The sequence below is a fragment of the Stegostoma tigrinum genome, chromosome 10 (genome assembly GCF_030684315.1).
Source record: "Stegostoma tigrinum isolate sSteTig4 chromosome 10, sSteTig4.hap1, whole genome shotgun sequence".
NCBI classification, from domain to species: domain Eukaryota; kingdom Metazoa; phylum Chordata; class Chondrichthyes; order Orectolobiformes; family Stegostomatidae; genus Stegostoma; species Stegostoma tigrinum.
In genome coordinates, this window is record NC_081363.1 from 87,245,252 (window position 1) to 87,272,430 (window position 27,179).

General features: G+C 41.8%; 1 protein-coding gene across 1 annotated transcript in view; it reads right to left on the reverse strand.

Annotated features, from left to right (window-relative positions):
* Window positions 1–27,179, reverse strand: part of stard9 (StAR-related lipid transfer (START) domain containing 9) — a 383,628-nt gene that overhangs the window by 151,846 nt on the left and 204,603 nt on the right. The window contains exons 16-18 of the mRNA XM_059649369.1: window positions 16,821–17,000; window positions 1,217–1,268; window positions 338–475 (exon numbers count right to left, since the gene is read on the reverse strand). Of these exons, the coding sequence (XP_059505352.1) occupies window positions 338–475; window positions 1,217–1,268; window positions 16,821–17,000 (370 nt within the window). The remainder of the gene's footprint in view (window positions 1–337; window positions 476–1,216; window positions 1,269–16,820; window positions 17,001–27,179) is intronic.

A 27,179-nucleotide genomic window follows, 5' to 3' on the forward strand; every position in this document is an offset into this window, starting at 1 on the left:
TATATTGCAGAGGCTGATTTCAGTTAACTACTAGTTACTTAAGTAACTTTAAGTAACTATACCTGTATCATTATTGGGAAAAAAATTGTAGAAATCTTAAACAGAAAAAAATGTGATCAGGACAGGCCCTTTAAGCTTGTCAAAACACTAAATAATTAGACTTTTTAATCACTTTAGCCTTTAGAGAAGGGGTCAGGGTCAGAGTTGGGGAAGGAACATATTGAGGAATAGTAATTATGTACAGGAGGCACTAACCATGCCCTGCCTCCCCCTCCCCCTCCCCCTCCCCACCCCCCCAACACTGTTGGACAAAACGATAATAGCAAAAAGTAATTACCTTGGAACAAACGACATGAACGAGTGACATCCACTTCATTAACAGAGCACTGTGACCCTCCAATTGGTTCAATTGTGACTATGCCATTGTGATTATGAATGACACAGTGCTCTGACTCCACCCAAGGACCCTGCAGGACTAAAATAAAGACAATTATTGTATGCTTCCTCCCAGTGAAATGTTTTGCATCATTTTGCAAGAGTTTGTAAACTTTAATTACTTTTCAGCCAATTAAAGCTACACAACTGGTCCTTTACATGGGGCTTTTGTTGGCTAAATTCAGCAATCTTACGAATTTCTTTCTTCCCCCTTGTCCCGAGTCCAAATTGGTACAGGACAAAGTTAACATTCTCAATTAGCTTTCTTCTGTTTTGAAAGGAATCTAGCAGTAGATTTGTGCCTAAACTTACATTTATTTTGTTTTTTTTAATTTTTACATAGCACTAAATGAAATGTAAGGCACAGAAACAAACTATTCAGCACAACTGATCTATACCAGTGTTTCATATGCACCTCCTCCCGCACCTTTCCACTTATACCTCTTTATTCCTTTCTCTCTTTTGTCTTCATCTAGCTTTCCCTTAAATCCATGTAAATGATTCACTCTCTGAATAAAGTAGTTTATCCTGAACTGTCTTCAGCATTGATTACTGAGTATCTTATAGAGTGACAGAGATACACAGCAGGAAACAGACTCATTGGTTCAACTCATCCATGCCGAACAGATATTCTAAATAAATCTACTCCCATTTGCCAGCATTTGGCCATAGCCCTCTAAACCCTTCTTATTCATATACCCATCCAGGTACTTTTTAAATGTTCTAACTGTAGCGGCCTTCACCACTTCCTCTAAATTTTAATTATTTGTTGTGCACTTACCAATGTCTTGTTCTGTCTCAGCATCAATTCTCCCAATTGTTGTTGTTCCTTCCTAAAGCCAAACAATACTTGTATCAACTGCATATTCTTCTCAAGCACAAAAGCCTCACAGAATACACCAGAAGAGCAACAACCCAAGCTCTATTCAAGATCAGTGGCATTGATTGGCAGATGCACATAAACATGATGCTTGAGAGACTGCACAGGCCAGACATATACATTTTAATATTTAACATGGAAATATTGCTTCAAGTCAGATTTCAATTACATTGAAAACAAATTGAAGTCCTAACAATATAATATAAAACATATAAAAATTGCCTTTAGATCTGAACTAGAGGTTCATAAATAGCATTTCAAAATTGAAATTCAAAAGACACTCCACAGCAGTTGGGGCGTTAAGTGTTCCTTTACTGTAAGCTACAACACAACAGGTGCAAAAAAAAGCCAACATAATGGCTCCTGGCACTGGTAGTTAAGGGTCTTACTAAACATCCTTAAGAAAATGCAGAGGAATGGAATTGTGGGAGATATAGCAGTTTGGATCAGAAATTGGCTTGCTGAAAGAAGACAGAGGATGGTAGTTGATGGGAAATGTTCATCCTGGAGACCAGTTACTAGTGGTGTACCGCAAGGGTCGGTGTTGGGTCCACTGCTGTTAGTCATTTTTATAGATGACCTGGATGAGGGCGTAGAAGGATGGGTTAGTAAATTTGCAGATGACACTAAGGTCGGTGGAGTTGTGGATAGTGATGAAGGATGCTGTAGGTTGCAGAGAGACATAGATAAGCTGCAGAGCTGGGCTGAGGGGTGGCAAATGGAGTTTAATGCAGACAAGTGTGAGGTGATGCACTTTGGTAGGAGTAACCGGAAGGCAAAGTACAGGGCTAATGGTAAGATTCTTAGTAGTGTAGATGAGCAGAGAGATCTCGGTGTCCATGTACACAGATCCTTGAAAGTTGCCACCCAGGTTGACAGGGCTGTTAAGAAGGCATACAGTGTTTTAGCTTTGATTAATAGAGGGATCGAATTCCGGAACCAAGAGGTTATGGTGAAGCTGTACAAAACTCTGGTGCGGCCGCACTTGGAGTATTGCATACAGTTCTGGTCACTGCATTATAAGAAGGATGTGGAAGCTTTGGAAAGGGTGCAGAGGAGATTTACTAGGATGTTGCCTGGTATGGAGGGAAGGTCTTACGAGGAAAGGCTGAGGGACTTGAGACTGTTTTCATTAGAGAGAAGAAGATTGAGAGGTGACTTAATTGAAACATATAAAATAATCAGAGGGTTAGATAGGGTGGATAGGGAGAGCCTTTTTCCTAGGATGGTGACGGCGAGCACGAGGAGGCGTAGCTTTAAATTGAGGGGTGAAAGATATAGGACAGATGTCAGAGGTAGTTTCTTTACTCAGAGAGTAGTAAGGGAATGGAACGCTTTGCCTGCAACGGTAGTAGATTCTCCAACTTTAGGTACATTTAAGTCGTCATTGGATAAGCATACGGACGTACATGGAATAGTGTAGGTTAGATGGGCTTGAGATCGGTATGAGAGGTCAGCACAACATCGAGGGCCGAAGGGCCTGTACTGTGCTGTAATGTTCTATGTCCTAATGTTCTAAAAGGTGATGAAGTTGATTTGTAGGTGACAAGGAACCACGGATGGATAGTAATTGTCCTGTCATTAGCATTCATGTTCTGAATGCAAAAGTTACAATCTGGAATGTACTTTCTGAAAAATAATGAAAACTGAATTGATAGTAACTTCCAAAGGGAATTTTGATGCTTCTGTGTAAAAGGGAAATGTGCTATTATAGGGAATGTACAGGATAATGGGAGTAATTTGACAGTTCTTTCATAAATTGGCATAGGCATATGGGCTGAATGACTTCTTTCTGTGCTAGGTATATAATAATATGAACTGTCATAAGTACCAAAATGGTAAAATTAAACCCAAGTACTCTGATGATTTCAGAGATTGAACAGATCACTTGTTATGTCTTCAAATGTTGCGCATCTTGCTACAACATTACTGCAAACAGAGAACAAAACAATGCATTTGGGAAATTGCTTATAATGTAGGAAGTCAGCAGAGTTTGGTAACAGTACTTTGAGATTTGCCAAGTGGAAGCTGCATTACTGATAGTGCAAGCATTAATAATATCAGCACTGCACCATTCAACTTAAAAGTTATTTTCTCTGGAGGTGTGGACAAATCACAGCAATCAATTTTACTTTAACAGGCACAACACATACAAGGACAACCGATGAGAAATAGTCTCCTTACTTACAGCTCAGGAAGTCCAATAGACAGATAAAGAAATCAAACAGAAGAAGAGAAAAAAGAAAGGTAATTCAAAGAGTGAAAAATGTGGTGGGAACACAATCTTCTCTTTAAAAGTACTTATCAGCTAAACCTCTAAACTCACTTCATCACAGCCCTTTCTACACTTTTAATAATATTTCAAACATCATTGCTCTTCTGAATCTTCACCTTTGTCAATCTAACCTTCAAAATACATGAAAGGAGAGTTATTCGAAACAAAAACTGAACAATCCCCTTAACTCATTATTCCTCTAAACTAGGAAATATTTTTGGAAAATAGGATGTTTTCCATCTTTATTTATAATTTTCCAAAGCAACTAGAATTAAAATGGAAGCTATGTCCAACCTGGAGGACCTCAGACATTGGGGTAGAAATTCTGTAGGGATTTTTACAGCAATCACCAATTCATTTAAGATGTTAACAAAAAGGGAGTGAAATAGACAATTCTAGTTGCAGTATAAATTCATCATCGCTAACATGATTGTGGATTTTATTATTGTCAGGTACAAAAATGGATTAAAGAAAACATGAGTTGACTTCCACTTAAACGTTAAACCTGATTAACACTAATTGCCAGACTATGGAATAATTTAATCATCAAAGGGATTTTATCTAATTGAAAAGTTATATGGTGTGCCATCAGCAGCTGCAGTAATAGAGTTGTCTGCTGGAGATATTCACAACCTCATCCTGACATAGCTCATTTTACAAATGTAGCTACAGTTACAAGCTTTTTTTGAAATCAAGATGCCTGTGTAATCACCCATTAAACCTCTTTCCTTCAGTTACTCAACCAATTATCAGATTCATAGTCTTTCCTCATCAAGATGGCTCATTTCATTTACCAGAATGAAACTGACCGAGGTCAATAGGAGAATCCCACAAAGCAGATGCTATGACAATAAACAGACAGAAATTCATTTTGATTAATTACATAAATATACAAGCATATGAAATACGAGAGTAGACCCTTGAACCTGTTCTACCATTCAATAAGATCATGGTTGATCTGAAAGTATTCTGAATTCCACATTCCCATCTACCTCGACAACTTTTGATTCCTCTGCCTAACAAGAATTTATTTACCTCTGCATTAAAATTGACCCCTCCGGGACTTCCATCTGAGGCAGAGAGTTCCGAACGTTCACAGTTCTCTGAGAAAAAACTTCTCCTTATATCTGTGCTGAAAGGGCAACACCAAACTTTAAACCAATGTTCTCCACCTTGTCCAAACTGTTCAGGATCTTACTGAGGAAGATGTTAGAACTGAATTCAACTACCCAAACTGCTGAGTTCATAAGTTCAATGAATACAGACAATGGTGTCACATCTAGATTGTCAATGACATAATGATGTGGTCCAAATGTACATGAATTTCTTAGTGATGCACTTTTAATTGGTTAGCAATGTTAAACAAACATATAAACAGGACACTGCCTTCGCTATGCATGTCCTCACTTTGCAAGTGAAAACCTCTCTCAGAACTGGTTGTAATAATCAGCTCAACCAATTTGGCCAATTCATATTCCATCGAACCAGACATCCAATAGGGTATAAAATGACATCACTGTGTACACCTTGGGCAGCTTGTACATGTGTGGACTCAGTGAACCATGAGGATAAATCCCAGAAAACTCTTCCACAAGTTCAACAAGTGTTCTCCTAACTTGTTTTTGAGCAGGACTGTGCAGTCACAGCACTTCTTCGCAGCTGTTTGCAACGGCAGATGACAGAGAGTTGTCGGAATTCTTTTCTTTAAAAGCCAGTTTTAAGGCAATGGTTGATGGATTCTTGATAAACAGGGGAGTGAAATGTAATGTGGGAATCTGGGAATGTGAATAGTTATATTAGCCATGATGGAAGTGCAAAAGTAATAGGATAGTAAGAGAAGGGACCGGAATTCTTAAAATGCATCCAGGATACCTTTTTAACCCAGTACTTAGAATGCCCTACTACAGGGGAGGTGGCTGTAGACACAATGGTAATTTCTGCATGGAGCCAGAGGACGTAGGTAGGGTTTTAAATGAAAACTCTCACTATTGAGAGGGATAGAAATCAGGGAGCAGGTCTGAGATACAATTAAAGAAATTAACCTAGACTGAGAGGAGGTTCAAGGTGGTCTGGCAGGCTTCAAGTGTTATGGTGCATCCTCACAGAGTACTTGGCTTCCTCTGAGGACTCCTCAGGCTTGCGCTTCGTTTTCTTTGTGGGACGGTGAACCAAACTGATGGGAAGACACAAGAGTAGAAGTAATGTCATTAGACTAGTAATTCAGAGCCCAGGCATTCCCCAGGGACATGGGCTCAAATTCTCGTACAGCAGTTAGCAGAATTTACATTCAAATGAGAAAAATCCAGAGTGTAAAGCTAATCTCTAATGGCAACCACGAAGCTGTCATCAATTGTTGTAAAAACCCATCTGGTTCACTTATGCTCTTTGGGCACTCACCCAGTCTATTGTGACTGTGACTCCATACAAACAGCAATTTGGTAACACTTAACCACCCTCTGAAATGACTGAACTAGCCACTGAATTCACAGGCAATTAGGGATGGACAACAAATACAGGCCTTGCTATGGACACCCACATCCCATGAAAGAAGTAAATAGTTTCAATGCTGACTTCAGCTGAAATAGGGTAGGAGATCAAGCCTGTTGCATTAAATGGTGGAGCGGATTGAGGGGCTGAAATGTCTATTCCTTCTCCTAGATCTTAAGGGGTAGTTGATGGCCTAGTGGCATTGTTGCTAGACTATTAACCCAGAAACCCTGGTAATGTTCTGGGGACCTGGGGTTTGAATCCTGCTCAATTGGTGGAATTGAATTCAGTAATAATCTGGAAATATGAGTTTAATGATGACCATTGCCAATTGTCAGGAAAATCTATCTGGTTCACTAATGTCCTTTAAGGAAGGAAATCTGCCATCCTTACCTGGTCCAGCTTAAATGTGACTCCAGAACCTCAGCAATATAGTTGACTCTTAACTGCCCTCTCAGCAATTAAGGATAGGCAATAAATGCTGGCTTAGCCAATGATGCCCTTATCCCATGAATGAATGAAAAAGCTGTTCAAAGGTAATAGTGGGGATCAAAGAATTGACTAAACAGGAGTGAAAGGTCAGTGTAAGTAGCAGTGTGCTATCTAATGCTGTTACAAAGACTCTTCAGTCCATCAGCAATAACTTAGATAAGCTTGCTGATCTTCAGGTATTCCTTCTCCACTGATGTCAGGATAACTATGGCTACAGAAAAAAAAACCTTTGTCTACCTTTCTGTAGAGCACCTTGACCTGCAATGTGATCAGGCAGACAGAAAGAAGTTTCAGGAACTGATTGCTGAGGATGGAGGATGAATGTTTGAGGAAGATGACTATAAGGAATGCGAGCAAGAGGACAATAGGATGAGGGCAAACAGAAGTGTTTTCTGTTGAGATGGGAAATTTGAGGTGGAAGCTGGAGAAAAAGTTGTGAGAGGCAGCAAGTTGTGTTTCTCAGAAGTATGCTAAGCAGAACACAATCAGGCAGGAAAGAGAATGGCAGAGGAACAGGAATAAGTTATTCAGACATTCAATGAGATTCTTTAGCATTCACTCACAGGATGTGGGCATCGCTGGCTGGCCAACATTTACTGCCATCCCTAGTTGCTCCTGAGAAGGTGGTGGTGAGCTGCCTTCTTGAATGGCTGCAGTCCATGTGCTGTAAGTTCAATGCTCTGGGGGAGGGGCTTCCAGGATTTTGACCCAGCGACGGTAAAGGAAGGGCAATCTATTTCCAAGTCAGGATGGTGAGTGGCTTGGAGTACAACTCGTTGATAGCGGTGTTCCCATGTGTATATATATTAGTCTTTGTTCATGGCTAATCTGTGGCCTAATGCCTTTAGCCCACATCCCTTAATACCTTCGCTTAACACAGCATATCTATCGCTGATTTAAAATTAACAACCACTGCAGGAAAAAAATGGAACAGAGTTCTAGACCTTTACCACCCTGTGCATGAAGTACAATCTAACATCTCTCCTGAACGATCTGGCCCCTGTTCTCAAACTATGCTCCCTAGTTCTAGAATCTCCAGCCAATGGAAATAGTTTATCTTTATCTACTCTGCATTTCTTGAAAATGTTGATAAGATCACTCCTTAACTTCCTAAATTCTACAAAATTCAGGCCTAAATTGCATAATTTCTTCTCATAACTTAGCCCCTGAAGTCCAGATATCATTATTGCAAACCTAAGTTGTACTCTCTTCCTTTCCGTGGAGCCTATTCAAGGAAAAGCTCCTGTGTGTCCTAGATAAGTATGTATCTGTCAGTGAGAGAGGAAGCTGTAGAGCGTGGGAGCCGTGGTTTACGAAGAAAGTGGAATCTCTGATCAAGAGGAAGAAGAAGGCTTATGTTACGATGAGATGTCAAGGCTCAGTTAGGGCGCTTGAGGGCTACGAAGTAGACAGGAAAGACCTAAAGAGAGAACTCAGAAGAGCCAGGAGGAGACATGAGAAGTTGTTGGCGGATAGGATCAGGGTAAACCCTAAGGCTTTCTATAGGTATTTAAGGAATAAAAGAATGATGAAAGTAAGATTAGGCCCAATCAAGGATAGTAGTGGGAAGTTGTGTGTGGAGTCAGAGGAGATAGGGGAAGCACTAAATGAATATTTTTCGACAGTATTCACTCTAGAAAACGACAATGTTGTCGAGGAGAATACTGAGATACAGGCTACTAGACTAGGTGGTATTGAGGTTCACAAGGAAGAGGTATTAGAAATCCTACAGAGTGTGAAGATAGATAAGTCCCCTGGGCCGGATGGGATTTATCCTCGGATGCTCTGGGAAGCCAGGGAGGAGATTGCCGAGCCTTTGGCATTGATCTTTAACTCGTCATTGTCTACAGGAATAGTGCCAGATGACTGGAGGATAACAAATGTGGTTCCCCTGTTCAAGAAGGGGAGTAGAGACAACCCTGGTAATTATAGACCAGTGAGCCTTACCTCAGTTGTTGGTAAAGTGTTGGAAAAGGTTATAAGAGATAGGATTTATAATCATCTAGAAAAGAATAAATTGATCAGGGATAGTCAGCACGGTTTTGTGAAGGTAAGGTCGTGCCTCACAAACCTTATTGAGTTCTTTGAGAAGGTGACCAAACAGGTAGATGAGAGTAAACCGGTTGATGTGGTGTATATGGATTTCAGCAAGGCGTTCGATAAGGTTCCCTACAGTAGGCTATTGTAAAAAATGTGGAGGAATAGGATTGTGGGAGATATAGCAGTTTGGATTGAAAATTGGCTTGCTGAAAGAAGACAGAGCGTCGTGGTTGATGGGAAATGTTCACCCTGGAGACCAGTTACTAGTGGTGTACCGCAAGGGTCGGTGTTGGGTCCACTGCTGTTTGTCATTTTTATAAATGACCTGGATGAGGGCGTAGAAGGATGCGTTTGTACATTTGCAGACGACACTAAGGCCGGTGGAGTTGTGGATAGTGATGAAGGATGCTGTAGGTTGCAGAGAGACATAGATAAGCTGCAGAGCTGGGCTGAGAGGTGGCAAATGGAGTTTAATGCAGACAAGTGTGAGGTGATGCACTTTGGTAGGAATAATCGGAATGCAAAGTGCTGGGCTAATGGTGAGATTCTTGGTAGTATAGATGAGCAGAGAGATCTCGGTGTCCATGTACACAGATTCTTGAAAGTTGCCACCCAGGTTGACAGGGCTGTTAAGAAGGCATATAGTGTTTTAGCTTTGATTAATAGAGGGATCGAGTTCCAGAACCATGAGGTTATGCTGCAGCTGTACAAAACTCTGGTGCAGCCGCACTTGGAGTATTGTGTATAGTTCTGGTCACCGCATTATAAGAAGGATGTGGAAGCTTTGGAAAGGGTGCAGAGGAGATTTACTAGGATGTTGCCTGGTATGGAGGGAAGGTCTTACGAGGAAAGGCTGAGGGACTTGAGGCTGTTTTCGTTAGTGAGAAGAAGGTTGAGAGGTGACTTAATGGAGACATATAAAATAATCAGAGGGTTAGATAGGGTGGATAGGGAGTGCCTTTTTCCTAGGATGGTGACGGCGAGCACGAGGGGGCATAGCTTTAAATTGAGGGGTGAAAGATATAGGACAGATGTCAGAGGTAGTTTCTTTACTCAGAGAGTAGTAAGGGAATGGAACGCTTTGCCTGAAACGGTAGTAGATTCACCAACTTTAGGTACATTTAAGTCGTCATTGGACAAGCATATGGATGTACGTGGAATAATGTAGGTTAGATAGGCTTCAGATCGGTATGACAGCTTGGCACAACATCGAGGGCCGAAGGGCCTGTACTGTGCTATAATGTTCTATGTTATGTTCTATGTCTAAGGATAATATATCTTTCCTCAGTTTTACTGTTCACATAGTGGCCATGGCGGGTCTAACTATTATTTTCAAAAGTTGCAGCATCCTCTGGATCCTTATACTCCAGTCCTCTAGATATAAAGGGCTGAATTCCATTAGCCTTGATTAGTCTGACTGTGACATTTTAACAATCTAAGCACTTGAACCCCCAAGTCTCTGGACATCCAATGTATTCACACAATCTAGAAAGTATCCTGATCTATCCTTTCTCAGTCCAAATTGGATAGCTTCACACTTGCAACATAAAACTTTATCTGCCACAGTTTCGTCTAGTCACTTGGTCGATGAACATCCCTTGGTAATTTTATGCTACCGTTGACTACAATGTCACTTAACTTTGTGTCATCAGCAAATTTGGACAGGTGACTTTCTATACCGTCACCCAAATCATTAATAAATAATGTGAATAATTGAGGCCCCAGTACTGATCCTTGTGGAGACCAGTGGTTACATCCTGCCAATTTGATGACCACACTCAGACCTTGAGGATACTTTTATTAGCATCCTACATACTGCAACAACTGATGTCATCGATAGCCTTGTCAGGCTGCCTTTAACCAAAGTTTCTTCTCTGCTCATTTCGGTGCATTGTTCTATCTATTTTTTCTGCGTGGTCAAGGAGCCAGTCTGCTCACAATAAAAGTCTGACCAACTAGTTTTACTCGACCTGCACTGATATGGTATTTTCTACTTGCAGTCATAGAGTCACACAGCATGGAAACAGACCCTTTGGTTCATCTCGTCCGCGCCGATCAGACATCCCAATCTGACCTAGTCCCATTTTCCACCATTTCGCCCATATCCACCCAGATGCCTTTTAAACAATGTAATTGTATCTGCATCCACCACTACGTCCAACAGTTTGTTCCAAACACTGTGAAAAAGTTATCCCTCAGGTCCTTTTTAAATCTTTTCACCCTCACCTTAAACCTATGCCCTCTTGTCTTGGACTCCTCCACCATGGGAAAAAAATCTTGGCTGTTCACCCTATCCATGCCTGCTGTGATTTTATAAATCTCTATATTATTTCTATAAATCTCTATCTTTAGCCCCCGACGCTCCAGAAAATAAAGCCCCAGTCTATTCACCCTCTCCTGATAACTCAAATCCTCCAGTCCAGATAACATCCTTGTAAATCATTTCTGCATCATCTCAGGTTTAACAACATCCCTCCTATAGAAGGGTGACCAGAATTGTATGCAGTATTCTAAAAGTGGCCTCACCAATGTTCTGTACAGGTGCAACATGGCATCCCAACTCCTATGCTCTGACCACAAGCATGCCAAATGCCTTCTTCACTAACCTGACTACCTGCACCACCATTTTCATGAACCTATGCACCTGCATGCCAGGTCTCTGTTTGGCAACACTCCCTAAGGCTCGACCATTAACTGTGTAAGTTCTGCCCTGGTTTGTCTTACCAAAATGCAACACCTCACATTTATCTAAATTAAACTTTATCTGCCACTCCTGGCCCATCTGATCGAGGTCTTGTTGTACTCTTGACATAATCTTCTTCACTGTCCACTCCACCACCTATTTTAGTGTCATCTGTAAACTCAGTAATCATACATCCTATACTCATACCCAAATCATTTACACAAATGACGTAAAGCAGTGTTCCCAGCAATGATTCTTGTGGCACAATGCTGGTGACAGGCCTCCAGTTCAAAAAGCAAGTCTTACCATCACTTCTATCTTTGAGCCAATTTTGTATCCAATTGGCTAGCTCCATCTGGATCTCAGTATGATCTACTTTACGAAGCAGTCCACCAAGCAGAACCTTGCACCTGATCGAGTCCTGGGAATTATCTACCTTTGTGCTTTTTAAAACCTTCAGCACCTCCTCTTATGTAATATAAACTGTTTTCAAGAAATCACTATTTATTTCCCCCAGTTCCCTAGCATTTATGTTTTTCTTCACATTAAATATTATCAAAATATTCATTTAGTATCTCACCCATCTCCTGTGGTACCACACAGATAACCACGTTGATCTTTTAAGTCTATACCTGACATATGCCTTGTTTTTTTTTTGACCAGAGCCTCCATTTTTCCAGTCATCCAGCATTCCCTACACCAACAAGCCTTGCCGTTCACACTAACTGGAACATACTGTCTCTGAACTCTTGTTATCTCATTTTTAAAGTCCTCCCACTTCTCAACCATCCCTTTACCTGCGAACAGCTTCCACCAATCAACTTTTGAAAATTCCTGTCAAAATTGGCCTGACTCCCATTTAGAACTTAGCTTTTAGATCAGGTCTATTCTTATCCCTCACTATTTTAAAACTAATAGAATTATGATCTCTTGCACCAAAATGCTCCCCTACTGACACCTCAATCACATGCCATGCCTTATTTCCCAACAGAAGGTCAAGTATTTTTTCTCTAGTAGTTTCATCCACATATTGCAAAAGAAACCTCTCTTGCACACACTTAAATTCCTCCTCATCCAATCCCTTGACACTATCAGTCTCAGTCTGTTATGTGAGATAGTTGAGACTTCCTTACATATTTGCTATTCAATTTTCTGCTCACTATTGGGAGGCCTATAATACAATCCTAACTAGGTGATCATAACATTTTTATTTTTCAGTTCAACCCATATAACTTCACAGAACACCTCCTAGGAATATCCTCCCTAGTAAGATTCATAATGTTATCCCTAACCAAAAATACCACTCCCCTTCCTCTCTTGTCTCCCTTTTTATCCTGCCTATAGCATCCATACGCCAAACGTAACGCTGCCAGTCATGTTCATCCCTGAGCCATATTTCTGTAATAGCTATTATATTCCAGTACCATGTTCCCAACCTTGCCCTAAGTTCATGTGCCTTACCTGTCAGGCCTCTTGCAATGAAATAAATGCAGTTTAATTTATAAGTCTTACCTCATTCTCTGCACAACTCTCGTCTGCAGTAACAATGTTGGGGCTGTACTACAGGCCTCCCAACAATGAGCATGAGATAGAGGTACGAATATGTAAACAGATTATGGAAAGGTGTAGAAGTAACAGGGTGGTGGGGATGGGAGATTTTAATTTTCCCAACATTGACTGGGATTGACTTAGTGTTAGGGGTCAAGATGGAGCAGAATTCGTAAGGAGCATCTAGGAGGGTTCTCTAGAGCAGTATGTATGTAGTCCAACTCGGGAAGGGGCCATACTGGACCTGGTGTTGGGGAATGAGCCCGGCCAGGCGTTTGAAATTACAGTAGGGGACTACTCTGGAAATAGTGACCACAATTCCGTAAGTTTACAATACTCGTGGACAAAGATGAGAGTGGTCCTAAAGGAAGAGTTCTAAACTGGGGGAAGGCCAACTGTGCCAAGATTCGGCAGGATCTGGGGAATGTAGATTGGGAGAAACTGTTTGAAGGTAAATCCAAATTTGATATGTGGGAGGCTTTTAAAGAGAGGTTGATTAGCGTGCAGGAGAGAAAATGAGGGATAAGAATGGCAAGATTAAGGAACCATGGATGACAGGTGAAATTGTGAGACTAGCCAAGAGGAAAAAGGAAGCATACATGAGGTCTAGGCGACTGAAGACAGACGAAGCTTTGCAAGAATATCAGGAATATAGAGCAAATCTGAAACGAGGGATTGAGAGGGCTAAGAGAGGGCATGAGATATTGCTGGAAAACATGGTTAAGGAAAATCCCAAAGCCTTTTATTCATATATAAAGAGTAAGAGAGTAACTAGAGAAAGGATTGGCTCACTTAAGGGCAAAGAAGGCAAGTTATGCGTTGAGTCAGAGAAAATGGGTGACATTCTTAATGAGTACTTTGCATCGGTATGCACCAAGGAGAGGGACATGATGGATGTTGAGGTTAGGGATAGATGATTGATTACTCGAGGTCAAGTTGGCACAAGGAGAGAGGAAGTGTTGGGTATCCTAAAAGGCATTAAGGCGGACAAGTCCCCAGATCCAGGTGGGATCTATCCCAGGTTACTGAGGGAAGTGAGACAAGAAATAGCCGGGGCCTTAACAGATAGCTTTGCAGCATCCTTAAACACAGGTGAGGTCCCGGAGGACTGGAGAATTGCTAATGTTATCCCCTTATTTAAGAAGGGTTACAGGGATAATCCAGGTAATTATTAACTGGTGAACCTGACGTCAGTCGTAGGGAAGTTGCTGGAGAAGATACTGGGGGATAGGATCTATTCCCATTTGGAAGAAAATGGGCTTGTCAGTGATAGACAACATGGTTTTGTGCAGGGAAGGTCATATCTTACCAACTTAATAAAATTCTTTGAGGACGTGACAAAGTTGATTGATGAGGGAAATGCTGTAGATGTCATATACATGGACTTCAGTAAGGCATTTAATAAGGTTCCCCATGGCAGGCTGATGGAGAAAGTAAAACCACATGGGGTCCAGGGTGTGCTAGCTAGATGGCTAAAAAACTGTCTAGGCAACAGGAGACAGACAGTAGTAGTGGAAGGGGGTTTCTCAAATTAGAGACCTGTGACCAGTGGTGTTCCACAGGGATCTGTGCTGAGACCACTGTTGTTTGTGATGTACTTAAATGATTTGGAGGAAGGAGTAAGTGGTCTGATTAGCAAGTTTGCAGATGACATGAAGATTGGCAGAGTAGCAGATAGTGAAGGGGACTGTCAGAGATTACAGCAGAGAATATAGATAGATTGGAGAGTTGGGCGGATAAATGGCAGATGGAGTTCAATACGGACAAATGCGAGGTGATCCATTTTGGAAGATCTAATTCAAGAGCGAACTATACAGTAAATGGAAAAGTCCTGGGGAAAATCGATGTTCAGAGAGATCTGGGTGTTCAGGTCCATTCGTAGCAGTCAACTATCTACCTCATTGTATCTGCAGCTTCTCATATTCCTGTCACTGCCATCCATCATGACACCTTAATCTTATTACCTCTAACTGCTGCTCCAAACAATCCATGCAGTCCGATAGGATTTGCAACCAAACACACTGCCTGCAGACATAGTCTCCAGGAACATTGAAATTATCCCTTATCTCCCAATTCTGATAGAAACAGCACATCATCCTGGCATAAATGACATTTTTGCCCATTTAGCAATCTATAGTTCCAGAAATTATCAAAAATCAAACACAGCACACTTTGTTCAGAAGTGCGGCATTTGCACAGTCTTACTGTTCAGACGTACTGGTCTGAGATAACTTAATATCAATCATAATATTAAAAGTCAATCAAGAGACAATTCACAGAATAAACATAAGAAAAAGCTGCCCTCACCTTACTCACTATTATAGACTTATACAAACAGATTAAGATTTAGAAATTTTAAAAATCAAACACTTTGCCGATTAATCTAAGAGTTGAGAGAAATCTACTGTCATTTCACAAGCAATTATTAACATAGAAATCACCAGCAATTTGTAGTAAGAGCTATCCTGTGAATTGGAAATGACTACAAGTTATTATTTTGTTACATTCATAGAAATGACATCTTGTACAGATTTAATTTTCCAATCCATTTTATGCATTATGTACATTAACTTTATCACAATGAAATAAATAAAATGAAGCCCATATATGATCTTAGAATCCTCATCACAGAATCCCTACAATGTGGAAGCAGGCCATTTGGCCGTCGAGTCCACACTGATTGTCCAAAGAGGATACCACCTAGACCCAACCCCACTCCCATTACCCTATCCCTGTAACTCTGCATTTCCTAAGGCCAATTTCCCATAGCGTGCACGTCTTTGCATTGTGGGAGGAAACTGAAGCACCCAGAGGAAACCCATGCAGACACCATGTTGCCCCACTGAACAACTGTGCTGTCCCATATATATGATATGATTTATGATAATAATTGTCCATCAAATGTTTGCCAAAATTGAACAATTAAATGCAGTCTCATTCCTTCAGGTGGAGAATTGTTGTTGGAGATTGTTAAAACATGATTTTAAATATCAACACTATTTTCTTTTCCACATCCTTTGCTCATCACCATTTCTCTTTCTATAACTGATTCTATAACTCCTAGTGGCAGAAAGATCAAGCACAAGAAGGCAGGACTGAAGTTAACTGGCAAAAGAACCAATGGATACACGAGGTGAAACTTTTTTTACACAGGGGGTGGTTAGGACTTGGAAAATACTGCCTGAGTGTGTGATGGAGACAGGGTCAATTGAGGCGTTCAGGCAGAATTGGAATATTATCTGCAAAGGAAGTGTTTACAGGAAGACGATGGGGGCTTGGCTCTGGGTCAATTTTGCCAAAAGAGAGCAGGTGCAGATCAAGTGGGGTGAATGGCCTCCCTCTGTGCTATAACGATGTGTTGGTTTTTCATCATTTCCAGGAGACAATATACCATAATTAAGCGTTATTTATCAAACTTGTAATTCAATATGGTACAGTATTTCCTCTACATGAAAGTAGTTTATTTATCGAGCAAAACCTTTGCTGGACTGGAACACTCTCCATAGCCCTCAGGCTTTACCTTCCTGTTAAATATGCTGCTTTTAAAAAAACAACACTTGCAGTCAGCTAATTATTAGTTCTCAACTGACCACTGTTGTACTTTATTCTTCTCAATCTTGCTAGTGTTCCTCACTGTGAACCTTAGCCATTTAGCTAAAGAGGTCTCATTGGGAATGTGACAAAATGTTTCTCTATGGAATCATAAGGCAAATCCCCAACTTTATAATTATTCACAGCTAGGAAAACTATGAGGCAGGCCAGCACAAAATAAGCCCATCAAAACTGAAAGTGTCCACTTACATTTCCATTGCCTGATCCGTAGTAACATAAGCATAGAAGCAGGTAACCTACTAGTCAAGAAAACGTGTACAGGGATCTTTGAGAAGGAGAGGGCCAGAAAATATTAATTGATGAATCCATGTAATTTTAAAGTAATTAAATAAATAATAAATCAACTTAAAACACATCTTAAATCTTACCCTAAGATGGTAGAGAGCAACACCTGTACTTAATATATCTTCATCCACTGCTATTAAATGAGGTAACTGGGAGGCAACAATCACTCCTGCTTTTCCTCGGTTTATATCCACATAGTATTCCTCCATGATTGCTTTTGTGTCTGTCCATCTGTCCGTCCAATCTTTGGTAAGCTGGTCCACCTGAGACAGATCACAGCAATTCATGGCCTCTGTATTTCATCAAAGTTACATTAAACTTTATATTAATGCACTGAAGTCTGTATCACATATCAACAGTGTAATCACAAAGAGAAATAACAACAGTATGGTGCTATCTAATCTACAACATTAGAATACAGCCTTAATTGGATACTTTATGTAATAGGTTGTAATAACTAGGAAGTTCATCATAGATCATAGAATCCCTGCAGTGTGGAAACAGGCCCTTTAGTCCAACAAGTCCACACTGACTCGCAAAGCATCCCACCCAGATCCATTCCCCCTATAATCCACCTAATCTATACCTCCCTGAATACTATTGGCAATTTAGCATGGTCAATCCACCTAGCCTGCACATCTTTGGACTGTGGGAAGAAATCAGAGCACCCGGAGGAAACGCACGCAGACAGAGGGAGAATGTGCAAACTCCACACAGACAGTCAAAAGATATTCAGACAAACTGCCTAGACTTTCAGCGCCTTAGCATTTTATGTATGTCTTAATGGTAAGAGCTATAGAATGATTTACAGCACAGGAATGTCTATTCAGCCTATCAAGTTCATGCTTGCTGTCTGTGGAACAATCCAGTTATTCCCACCCCCAAACGCCACCAATCACGATTGCCCTGAGAATTTATTTTGATCTAGTGCCCATCTAATTTCCCTTGTAAATCATTGATAATAACCTCCTGACATCTCTCTCTCTCTCTCGCTCTCGCCCCCGTACCAATGTAGGCAACAAGTTTCAGGTCATTAACATGTACCGTGTGCATATCAAGAGAATGTTTTCACTTGTAGGAGATTCGAAAGCTAAGGATCCCTCATTTATGAAAGATGAGGTGGTGTCTCTGGAACGCACTTCCTGAAAAAATTTGGGACTGAATCTTAGGTTTTTTGGCCAAGTGTTGTTTCAGGCTTTTTGGAAGAATTCTTGCCACAGGAAGACCCAGGAAGTTTTCTCATCATATCTTACCAACTTACCTCATTAACTAACTACTCCATCCCTATGGTATCCCTCACATCCAATTCTAGCCTCATTTACCATATAATGCACCACTCCACAGATATCACTGTAATATCAGCATCCTTTATGCCAACAACATCTTTAAAAGCCTAAAGTACTTGGACAAGTGTCATCAGTGTGGAAAAGCTTTCACTGGGGAAAACTTCGCACCGTGCCTTGTGGGCACAAACATGGAGGTCCTGCTGGGATGGTGCAGGTGCAGGACATCCTCTTCACTAAGGACCAGCAGCAGAGACGACGACAATAAACCAACCTAGTCCTAGGTTGACACCCAGGTTACAGCATTCTTAGCTGCCTGGTGGAATGCAATATAGGAAGAGGTCAATAACCCCTCCATGCCACCAGTGTAAGTGCCACCATCTTCTCTCTGATATTTTACACTCATTCTAAATCTGCTATTGCACACACCTCTCAGCAAGGGTCATGCTTCACCATAAGAAATTAAGAAATAAGAACAGGAGTAGGCTGCAAGATCCAGCTCTGCCATTAAATAGGATCATGGCTAACCTAACACTCCTCACTTCCACTTTTCCACATCTTCCTCCCAATCCTTGATTCCCCTACTGATCCAGAATTTATCTATCCAAGACTTAATACAAACAGGGACTATGTCCCCGCATTTCTCTGAGGTAAGGAGTTCCAAAGACTCTCAACCCTCTGAGAGAAGAAATTATTTTACATCTCAGTCTGAAACAGAATAAAGGCATTCTGAGACAATGCCCTTGAGTCTTAGACTCTCCCATGAGGGACAGCATCCTCTTAGCATTGACCTTTAAGAATCCTATATGTTTCAATGAAATCACTTCTCATTCTTTTAAACTCCAGTGAGTAGATTTACAATCTATCTAACCTTTGCTCATAAGACAATCCCTCCATATTAGGGATCAACCTTGTGAACCTTCCCTGAACTGCCTTCGATGAAATGAAATTTTAAAAAATGAAACTGCTAGAGAAACTCAGCAGTCTGGCAGCATCTGAGAAGAGAAAGCACAATCAATATTTCGGTTCCAGTGACTCTTCTTCCAAACTCATATTAGCTAAGCACAGGTGATATTTATGCTGAAAACTGGGGGCAGAGAATAGCATTTATGCAAATAAACAGTGAATAATGGTATGCCAGCAAAGGAGAAAGGCTGATTATGTGGACCATAAGTAGGAGAAAATGGGTTGGCTGTGAAAACAGTTGCCAAAAGAGGAAGTTCGGGAAAGAGTTTAGAGAATATAAAGGTGGATAAATTTCCAGGACCTGATCTAATGAATCCCAGAATGTCGTGGGAAATAAGGGAGCAAGTTGCTAGACCATGTGCATCATCTAGTACTACTGGTGAGATCCATGATGACTGGAGGGTGGCTAATGTTGTATCTTTGTTTAAGAAAGGTTGTAAGCAGAAACCAGGGAACTACAAACCCGTGAGTTTGACTTCAGATGTGGGTAACTTGTTGGAGGTCATTACAAAAGATAGGATTTATGGACATTTAGAGAGGGAAAAATTGACTAGGGATAGTCAGCATGGTTTTGTGTGAGGAAAATCATGTCTCACATACTTGATTGAGTTTTTTGAGGAACTTACCCAAAAGACTGAGGATGACCAAGCAGTAGACATTTATTTGGATTTTAGTAAAACCTTCAACAAGGTTCTACATGGTAGACTAACTAGTAAAGTTACATGGGATTCAGGGTGAGCTGGCCAATTGCAGACATAATTGGCTCATTTAGAGGAGATAGTGATAACAGTGAGGGGTAGCTTTTAGGGCTGTAGGCCTGTGACCTGCCGTGTTCCACAGGCATCGGTTCTGGGTCCTCTTTTGTTTGTCATTTATATACATAATTTGGATGAGAATATAAAAAGCATGGTTAGTAAGTTTGTAGAAAACACTAAAATTGGTGGCACAGTAGACGGCGAAGAAAGTTTTCAAAGATCACAAAGGGATCTTGATTAAATGGGTCAATGGGTGAGAAGTGGCAGATGGAGTTCAAACTGGATAAATGTGAGGTATTGTACTTTGATACAACAAACAAAAGTAATGCTTATACAATTAATGGTAGGACTTTGGGTTGTGTTGTAGAACAGGGAACCTAGGGGTGCAGGTATGTAATTGTTTGAAATTTGCATCACATGATGGTTAAAAAGGCATTTGGCACGCTTGCCTTCATTGTTGAGTCCTTAGAGTATTTTTTTAAAATTCATTCACACCATGTGAACATACATAAATGATCTGGAGGAAGCTATAGATGGTCTGATTAGCGGTGGCTAGTCTGTTAATCCAGAGACCAAGGAAACGTTCTGGGGTCCTGGGTTCAAACCTGACTGGCGGAATTTGAATTCATAAAAATATGTAATTAAAATTGCTGATTGTCAGAAAAGCCCACGTGTGTCACTGATGTCCTTTCGGGAAAGAAACTGCTGTCCTTACCTGGTCTGGCCTATATTTCCTTCCAGACCCACTCTTAGCTGTCCTTTGGACAATGAGGGATAGGCAATAAATGCTGGCCTTCCCAGTGAATGAATAAAATGTGTCTCAAAGGCTGGTGTGGGAGTCACAGGGGGCTCTTTACCTCAGCCATGCTGGAACCAGCATTTGGTAAGTTATATAAAGGCTCTGCACGTAACTTTCATAGCAAAATGAATGATTATTAGCCAAGACTCAAATAAGCGTATATGATCTAATAGCCATTGTAGAATCATGGTTGTAGGGTGACCAAGTTCGGGAGCTGACTATTCAAAGGTATTTGATATTTAGTATATACAGGAACCAAAAAAAACAAAAATGGTGGTGAGGTCGCTCTGTTTATTAAGGATTTCTTTAATAAAGGAGATAGAGATTACCTTTGCTCAAATGAGCAAGATGTAGAATTAGTTAGGGCAGACACAGACATGGCAAAGATAAGAGGTCACTTGCAGGAGTACCGTATAAGCTACAATAGTTACACATGCTCATGTTCCTGAATTTACTATAAGAAACTTAGGGCGACACGGTGGGTTAGTGGTTAGCACTGCAGCCCCACAGCACCAGGGACCCGGGTTCAATTCCCACCTCGGGCGACTGTCTGTGTGGAGTTTGCACATTCTCCCTGTATCAGCGTGGGTTTCCTCCGGGTGCTCCGGTTTCCTCCCACAGTCCAAAGATGTGCAGGCTAGGTGGATCGGCCATGCTAAAAATTGCCTGTAGTGTTCAGGGGTGTGTGAGTTATAGGGGGGATGGGTCTGGGTGGGATGCTTCAAGGGGCGGTGTGGACTTGTTGGGCCAAAGGACCTGTTTCCACACTGTAGGGAATCTAATCTAATCTAAAATGAATGGGGTACATAAGAAAGATTCTGTAATAATTATGGGTGATTTTAATCTACAGGTGGATGAACAATTCAGATTGACAAAAGGTAGCCTGGAAAATTAGGTCATTCAGTGTACATAGAACATCTTTTTAGAGCAGTACATTAGACAGCCAACCAGGGAATAGGCTATTCTGGACCTATTAATGAGCAATGAAATAGGATTACTCAATACCTAAGAATAAAGGAGCCTCTAGATGCCAGTGGTCAGAAAACTCTATATTCAGCTTAAAGTGGAGAAGTGGGGGTGAAGGCCTAGTGGTATTATGACCAAACTATTAATCCAGAAACTATTGTTCAAGGGATTCAATAATTTTAAAATATTCAGAATTAAGAATCTGATGACCATAAACTCATCGCTGATGGTCACAAAAACCCATCTGGTTCACTAATGTCCTTCAGGTAAAGAAATATTTTTACCCAGTCAAGTCTACATGTGACTGTAGACCCACAGCAATGGGGCTGACTCTTAAATGCTCTCTGTAATAGCCTAACAAGACACTCGGTTGTTCCCATTGCTACAAAGTCTCAACAATATAATAAGATCTAACAGTCTCCTAGCATCAATGTAGGCAGTGGAACAGACTATGGTAAAAACAGCCCTGTCAGCCCTGAAATGTCCTATTTACTAACAGATGAGAGCTACTGCCAAAATTGGGAGAGCTGTCTCAGAGACTGACATTGTCTATAAGGTATAATTCTGAGAGTATGACTAACTCCCAGACACCACCATCACCATTCTTGGATACGTCTTGTCCCACCAACAGGGCAGATTCAGCAGAGTTGGGGGTACAATGGTATACAGACAGGAGAGAGTTGCCGTGGGAGTCCTCAGACTTTACAAAGTCTCATGACTTCAGGTTAAACATGGGTAAGGAAACCTTCTGCTGATTCTTGAACAACACACTGGCAGGAAGCACTGTAGGGTGGTACGGGCATAGCATGTACTCAGAGAAGGGAATTTCAGTGTTCACTACCAAGAGCACTACTCATAGAGCTGGTCGAATCCTAAAAGACACAGCTGCTAGACTGGGGCTGCAACAGGTGGTGAGTGAATCAACAAGAAGGGAAGACATACTTGACCTCACGCTGACCAATCTGCCTGCTATATATGCATCTCTTCATGAAGGCATTGTAAGAATGACCACCGCACAGCCCTTGTGGAGACCAATTTGCACCTTCATATTGAAAATAAACTCCATCGTGTTGTGTAACACTATCACCGTGCGAACGAGTACAGACTTCAAACAGCTCTAGCAGCTCAAGACTGGGCATCCATGAGGCACTGTGATCTAAAAACAGTAGCAGAGTTGCACTCTGCAATCTGTAACCTCATGGCCTGGCATATTCAATACACAACCATTACATCGAGCCAGGGGAAAAACCTTGGTTCAAAGGCGAGTGCAGGAGGGCATGCTAGAAATAGCACCACGGCATATCTAAAAATGAGGTATCAACCTGGTGAAGCTACCAAACAGGATTACTCGCATGCCAAACAGCATAAGTGGCAAGTGATAGACAGAGCAAAGTGATTCTACTGCAGAACAGATCTAAGTTCTGAAGTCCTGTCACATCCAGTTGTGAATGGTGGTGAACAATGAAACAACTCCCTGGAGGAGAAGGAACCTTAACAATTATCCCTATCCTCAATGATGGAACAGCCCAAAAGATCAGTGCAAAAGATAAGGCTGAAGCATTCACAGTAATCTTAATCCAGAAGTACTGAGTGGGTGATCTGTCTCAGCCTCCTCCAGCGTTTCCAACATCACAGATGCCAGTCTTCAGCCAATTTGATTAACCTACCTGATATCAAGAAACAGTTGGAGGTGCTGGATACTGCCAAGGCTATTGGTCCTGACAACATTCCAGCAACAGTAGAACATAGAACATAGAACAGTACAGCACAGAACAGGCCCTTCAGCCCACAATGTTGTGCCGACCATTGATCCTCATGGATGCACCCTCAAATTTCTGTGACCATATGCATGTCCAGCAGTCTCTTAAATGACCCCAATGACCTTGCTTCCACAACTGCTGCTGGCAACGCATTCCATGCTCTCACAACTCTCTGCGTAAAGAACCTGCCTCTGACATCCCCTCTATACTTTCCACCAACCAGCTTAAAACTATGACCCCTCGTGCTAGCCATTTCTGCCCTGGGAAATAGTCTCTGGCTATCGACTCTATCTATGCCTCTCATTATCTTGTATACCTCAATTAGGTCCCCTCTCCTCCTCCTTTTCTCCAATGAAAAGAGACCGAGCTCAGTCAACCTCTCTTCATAAGATAAGCCCTCCAGTCCAGGCAGCATCCTGGTAAACCTCCTCTGAACCCTCTCCAAAGCATCCACATCTTTCCTATAATAGGGCGCCCAGAACTGGACGCAGTATTCCAAGTGCGGTCTAACCAAAGTTTTATAGAGCTGCAACAAGATCTCACGACTCTTAAACTCAATCCCCCTGTTAATGAAAGCCAAAACACCATATGCTTTCTTAACAACCCTGTCCACTTGGGTGGCCATTTTAAGGGATCTATGTATCTGCACACCAAGATCCCTCTGTTCCTCCACGCTGCCAAGAATCCTATCCTTAATCCTGTACTCAGCTTTCAAATTCGACCTTCCAAAATGCATCACCTCGCATTTATCCAGGTTGAACTCCATCTGCCACCTCTCAGCCCATCTCTGCATCCTGTCAATGTCCCGCTGCAGCCTACAACAGCCCTCTACACTGTCAACGACACCTCCGACCTTTGTGTCGTCTGCAAACTTGCTGACCCATCCTTCAATTCCCTCGTCCAAGTCATTAATAAAAATTACAAACAGTAGAGGCCCAAGGACAGAGCCCTGTGGAACCCCACTCACCACTGACTTCCAGGCAGAATATTTTCCTTCTACTACCACTCGCTGTCTTCTGTTGGCCAGCCAATTCTGTATCCAAGCAGCTAAGTTCCCCTGTATCCCATTCCTCCTGACCTTCTGAATGAGCCTTCCATGGGGAACCTTATCAAATGCCTTACTGAAGTCCATATACACCACATCCACAGCTTGACCCTCATCAACCTTACTAGTCACATCCTCAAAAAACTCGATAAGGTTTGTAAGGCATGACCTACCCCTCACAAAGCCGTGTTGACTGTATTTGATCAAGCCATGCTCTTCCAGATGGTCATAAATCTTATCCCTCAGAATCCTTTCTAACACCTTGCAGACGACAGACGTGAGACTTACATATTCCTTGGAATGTAGGAGAATGAGGAGTGACCTTATTGAGATGAATAAAATCACGAGGGGCATAGATAGGATAAATTAATATAGTCTTTTTTCCAGGGATGGGGAATTGAAAACTAGATGGCATAGATTTAAGGTGAGAGGAGAAAGATTTAAGAAGGACCTGAGGACAACTCCTTCAAGCAGAGGGTGGTGCATGTAAAGAGTGAGCTGCCAGAAAAGTGGCTGTGGAAAGTACAATAGCAACATTTGGATAAGTATATGGATGGGAAGGGTTTAGAGGGATATGGACCAAACGCAGGCAATTGGGACCAGGTGAGTGGTGACCACGGTCAGCGTGACTCAGTTTGGGCCAAAGTGACTGTTTCCACGCTGTATTACTCTACGACTGTGACAAAACCTTGGTTCGGCCACATCTGGAGAGCTATGCAAAACCCTGGTTTGCCCACATCTGCAGTATTGTGTCCAGTTCTGGTCGCCTCATTGCAGAAAGGATGTGAAAGCTTTGGAAAAGGTGCAGAGGAGATTTACCAGGATGTTGTCTGGAATGGAGGGTAGGTGTTATGAGGAAAGGTTGAGAGAGCTTGGGCTTTTTGCTTTAGAATGATGAGAGGTGTACAAAATGATCAGAGGTATAGATACAGTGGACAGCCAGTGACTTTTTCCTGGGGTGGAGGTAGCTATTATGAGGAGGCATAGTTTTAAAGTGAGTAGAGGTAGATATAGGTAGGTTCTTTACTCAGAGTGGTCGAGGCATGAAATGCATTGCCGGAGAGGGTAGTGGAGTCGGCCTCATTAAGGGCATTTAAGCAGCTATTAGGTAAGTGTATGGATGATAGCATCAGGTAGGAGTGGAGGTTAGATAGACCCTTGGTTTAGGGTAAAAGTTTGCTGGGCCGAGGGGCCTGTACTGTCCTGTACAGTTCCATGCTCTATGCTCTATGCTCTATGACTCTATTTCAGACTTGGAACGAAGGCCAGGGATTGCAGGCTGTAAAATGGTCTGGTCCTCAGAATGGACCCAAAACATTAACTCAGATTTTTTTCTTCACAGGTGCTGCCAGATCAGCTGAGTTTTTCCAGCAACTTCTGTTTGTGTTCCTAATTTACATCATCCACTGTTCTTTAGGTTTTTATGGTGCTATTCCAAGCCTGTGCCAGAATCATTCTTATCCTCCCTGGTTTACACTGACCTCAATTAAAGGGTGAAAAGCCAACAGCAAATGTCTGCATTCAAGTTTCCAATGACAGATTCCAGCAATCTAAGTAAAAATAAATCTACATATTCAAAATATTTAGACACAGTGCTTTATTATACCTCTTCAATATATCCCAAAGGACTTTAGGCGGAATTAGCTATTCTAAAGTGCCATAGCAAGATTTTATACAGGGGAGGAATGTACGTAATAACAAACATTTCTCTCAGAGCAACAGCTCAAAAAAATTTCAAGCACTCAACAATGCACAACTGGGACAGCCATGCGGTCTGCATCATTAAGATAGTGGAGTGTTATTATTGCATCCTCACACATCTGTTGCAGCTTCAGTTTGTATATTATATATTTTATAAGTAGATCCAGATTAGAAGGACTAATCAACTATAAACATTTCATTATTAGGAGCATTGTGGTTACCAGCTGAAACACCAGGTTGAGCAGAATGCCAACATCTGCCATGATCCATCTGAATGGCACAGCGGGCTCGAGGGGTTGAATAGCCCATTCCTGTTCCCACTTCTTACATTGGCTTAAGGGTGACTGAGCAAATTGCATTTATCTCACAACCTTAAACTGCAGAGAGTGGCCACTTAGCCCATCTTGCCTGCACAGGCAGTGTGGCCTCTCACTAGGTGACAGTCTGAGTTCTATTGTTCCACTGGGCAGAGTCTTGCTAGAGCAGTGAACATCCTGATGGTGAGACTGGGTGGAAGCAGGATATCTACTTAGAAATGGCACACTGCCTATATGCAATCACTGGTAGCTAACTAGCTATGCTGAGTGAAGGGGTAAATCAGATACATAGAACATAGAACATAGAACATAGAACAGTACAGCACAGAACAGGCCCTTCAGCCCACAATGTTGTGCCGACCATTGATCCTCATGGATGCACCCTCAAATTTCTGTGACCATATGCATGTCCAGCAGTCTCTTAAATGACCCCAATGACCTTGCTTCCACAACTGCTGCTGGCAACGCATTCCATGCTCTCACAACTCTCTGCGTAAAGAACCTGCCTCTGACATCCCCTCTATACTTTCCACCAACCAGCTTAAAACTATGACCCCTCGTGCTAGCCATTTCTGCCCTGGGAAATAGTCTCTGGCTATCGACTCTATCTATGCCTCTCATTATCTTGTATACCTCAATTAGGTCCCCTCTCCTCCTCCTTTTCTCCAATGAAAAGAGACCGAGCTCAGTCAACCTCTCTTCATAAGATAAGCCCTCCAGTCCAGGCAGCATCCTGGTAAACCTCCTCTGAACCCTCTCCAAAGCATCCACATCTTTCCTATAATAGGGCGCCCAGAACTGGACGCAGTATTCCAAGTGCGGTCTAACCAAAGTTTTATAGAGCTGCAAC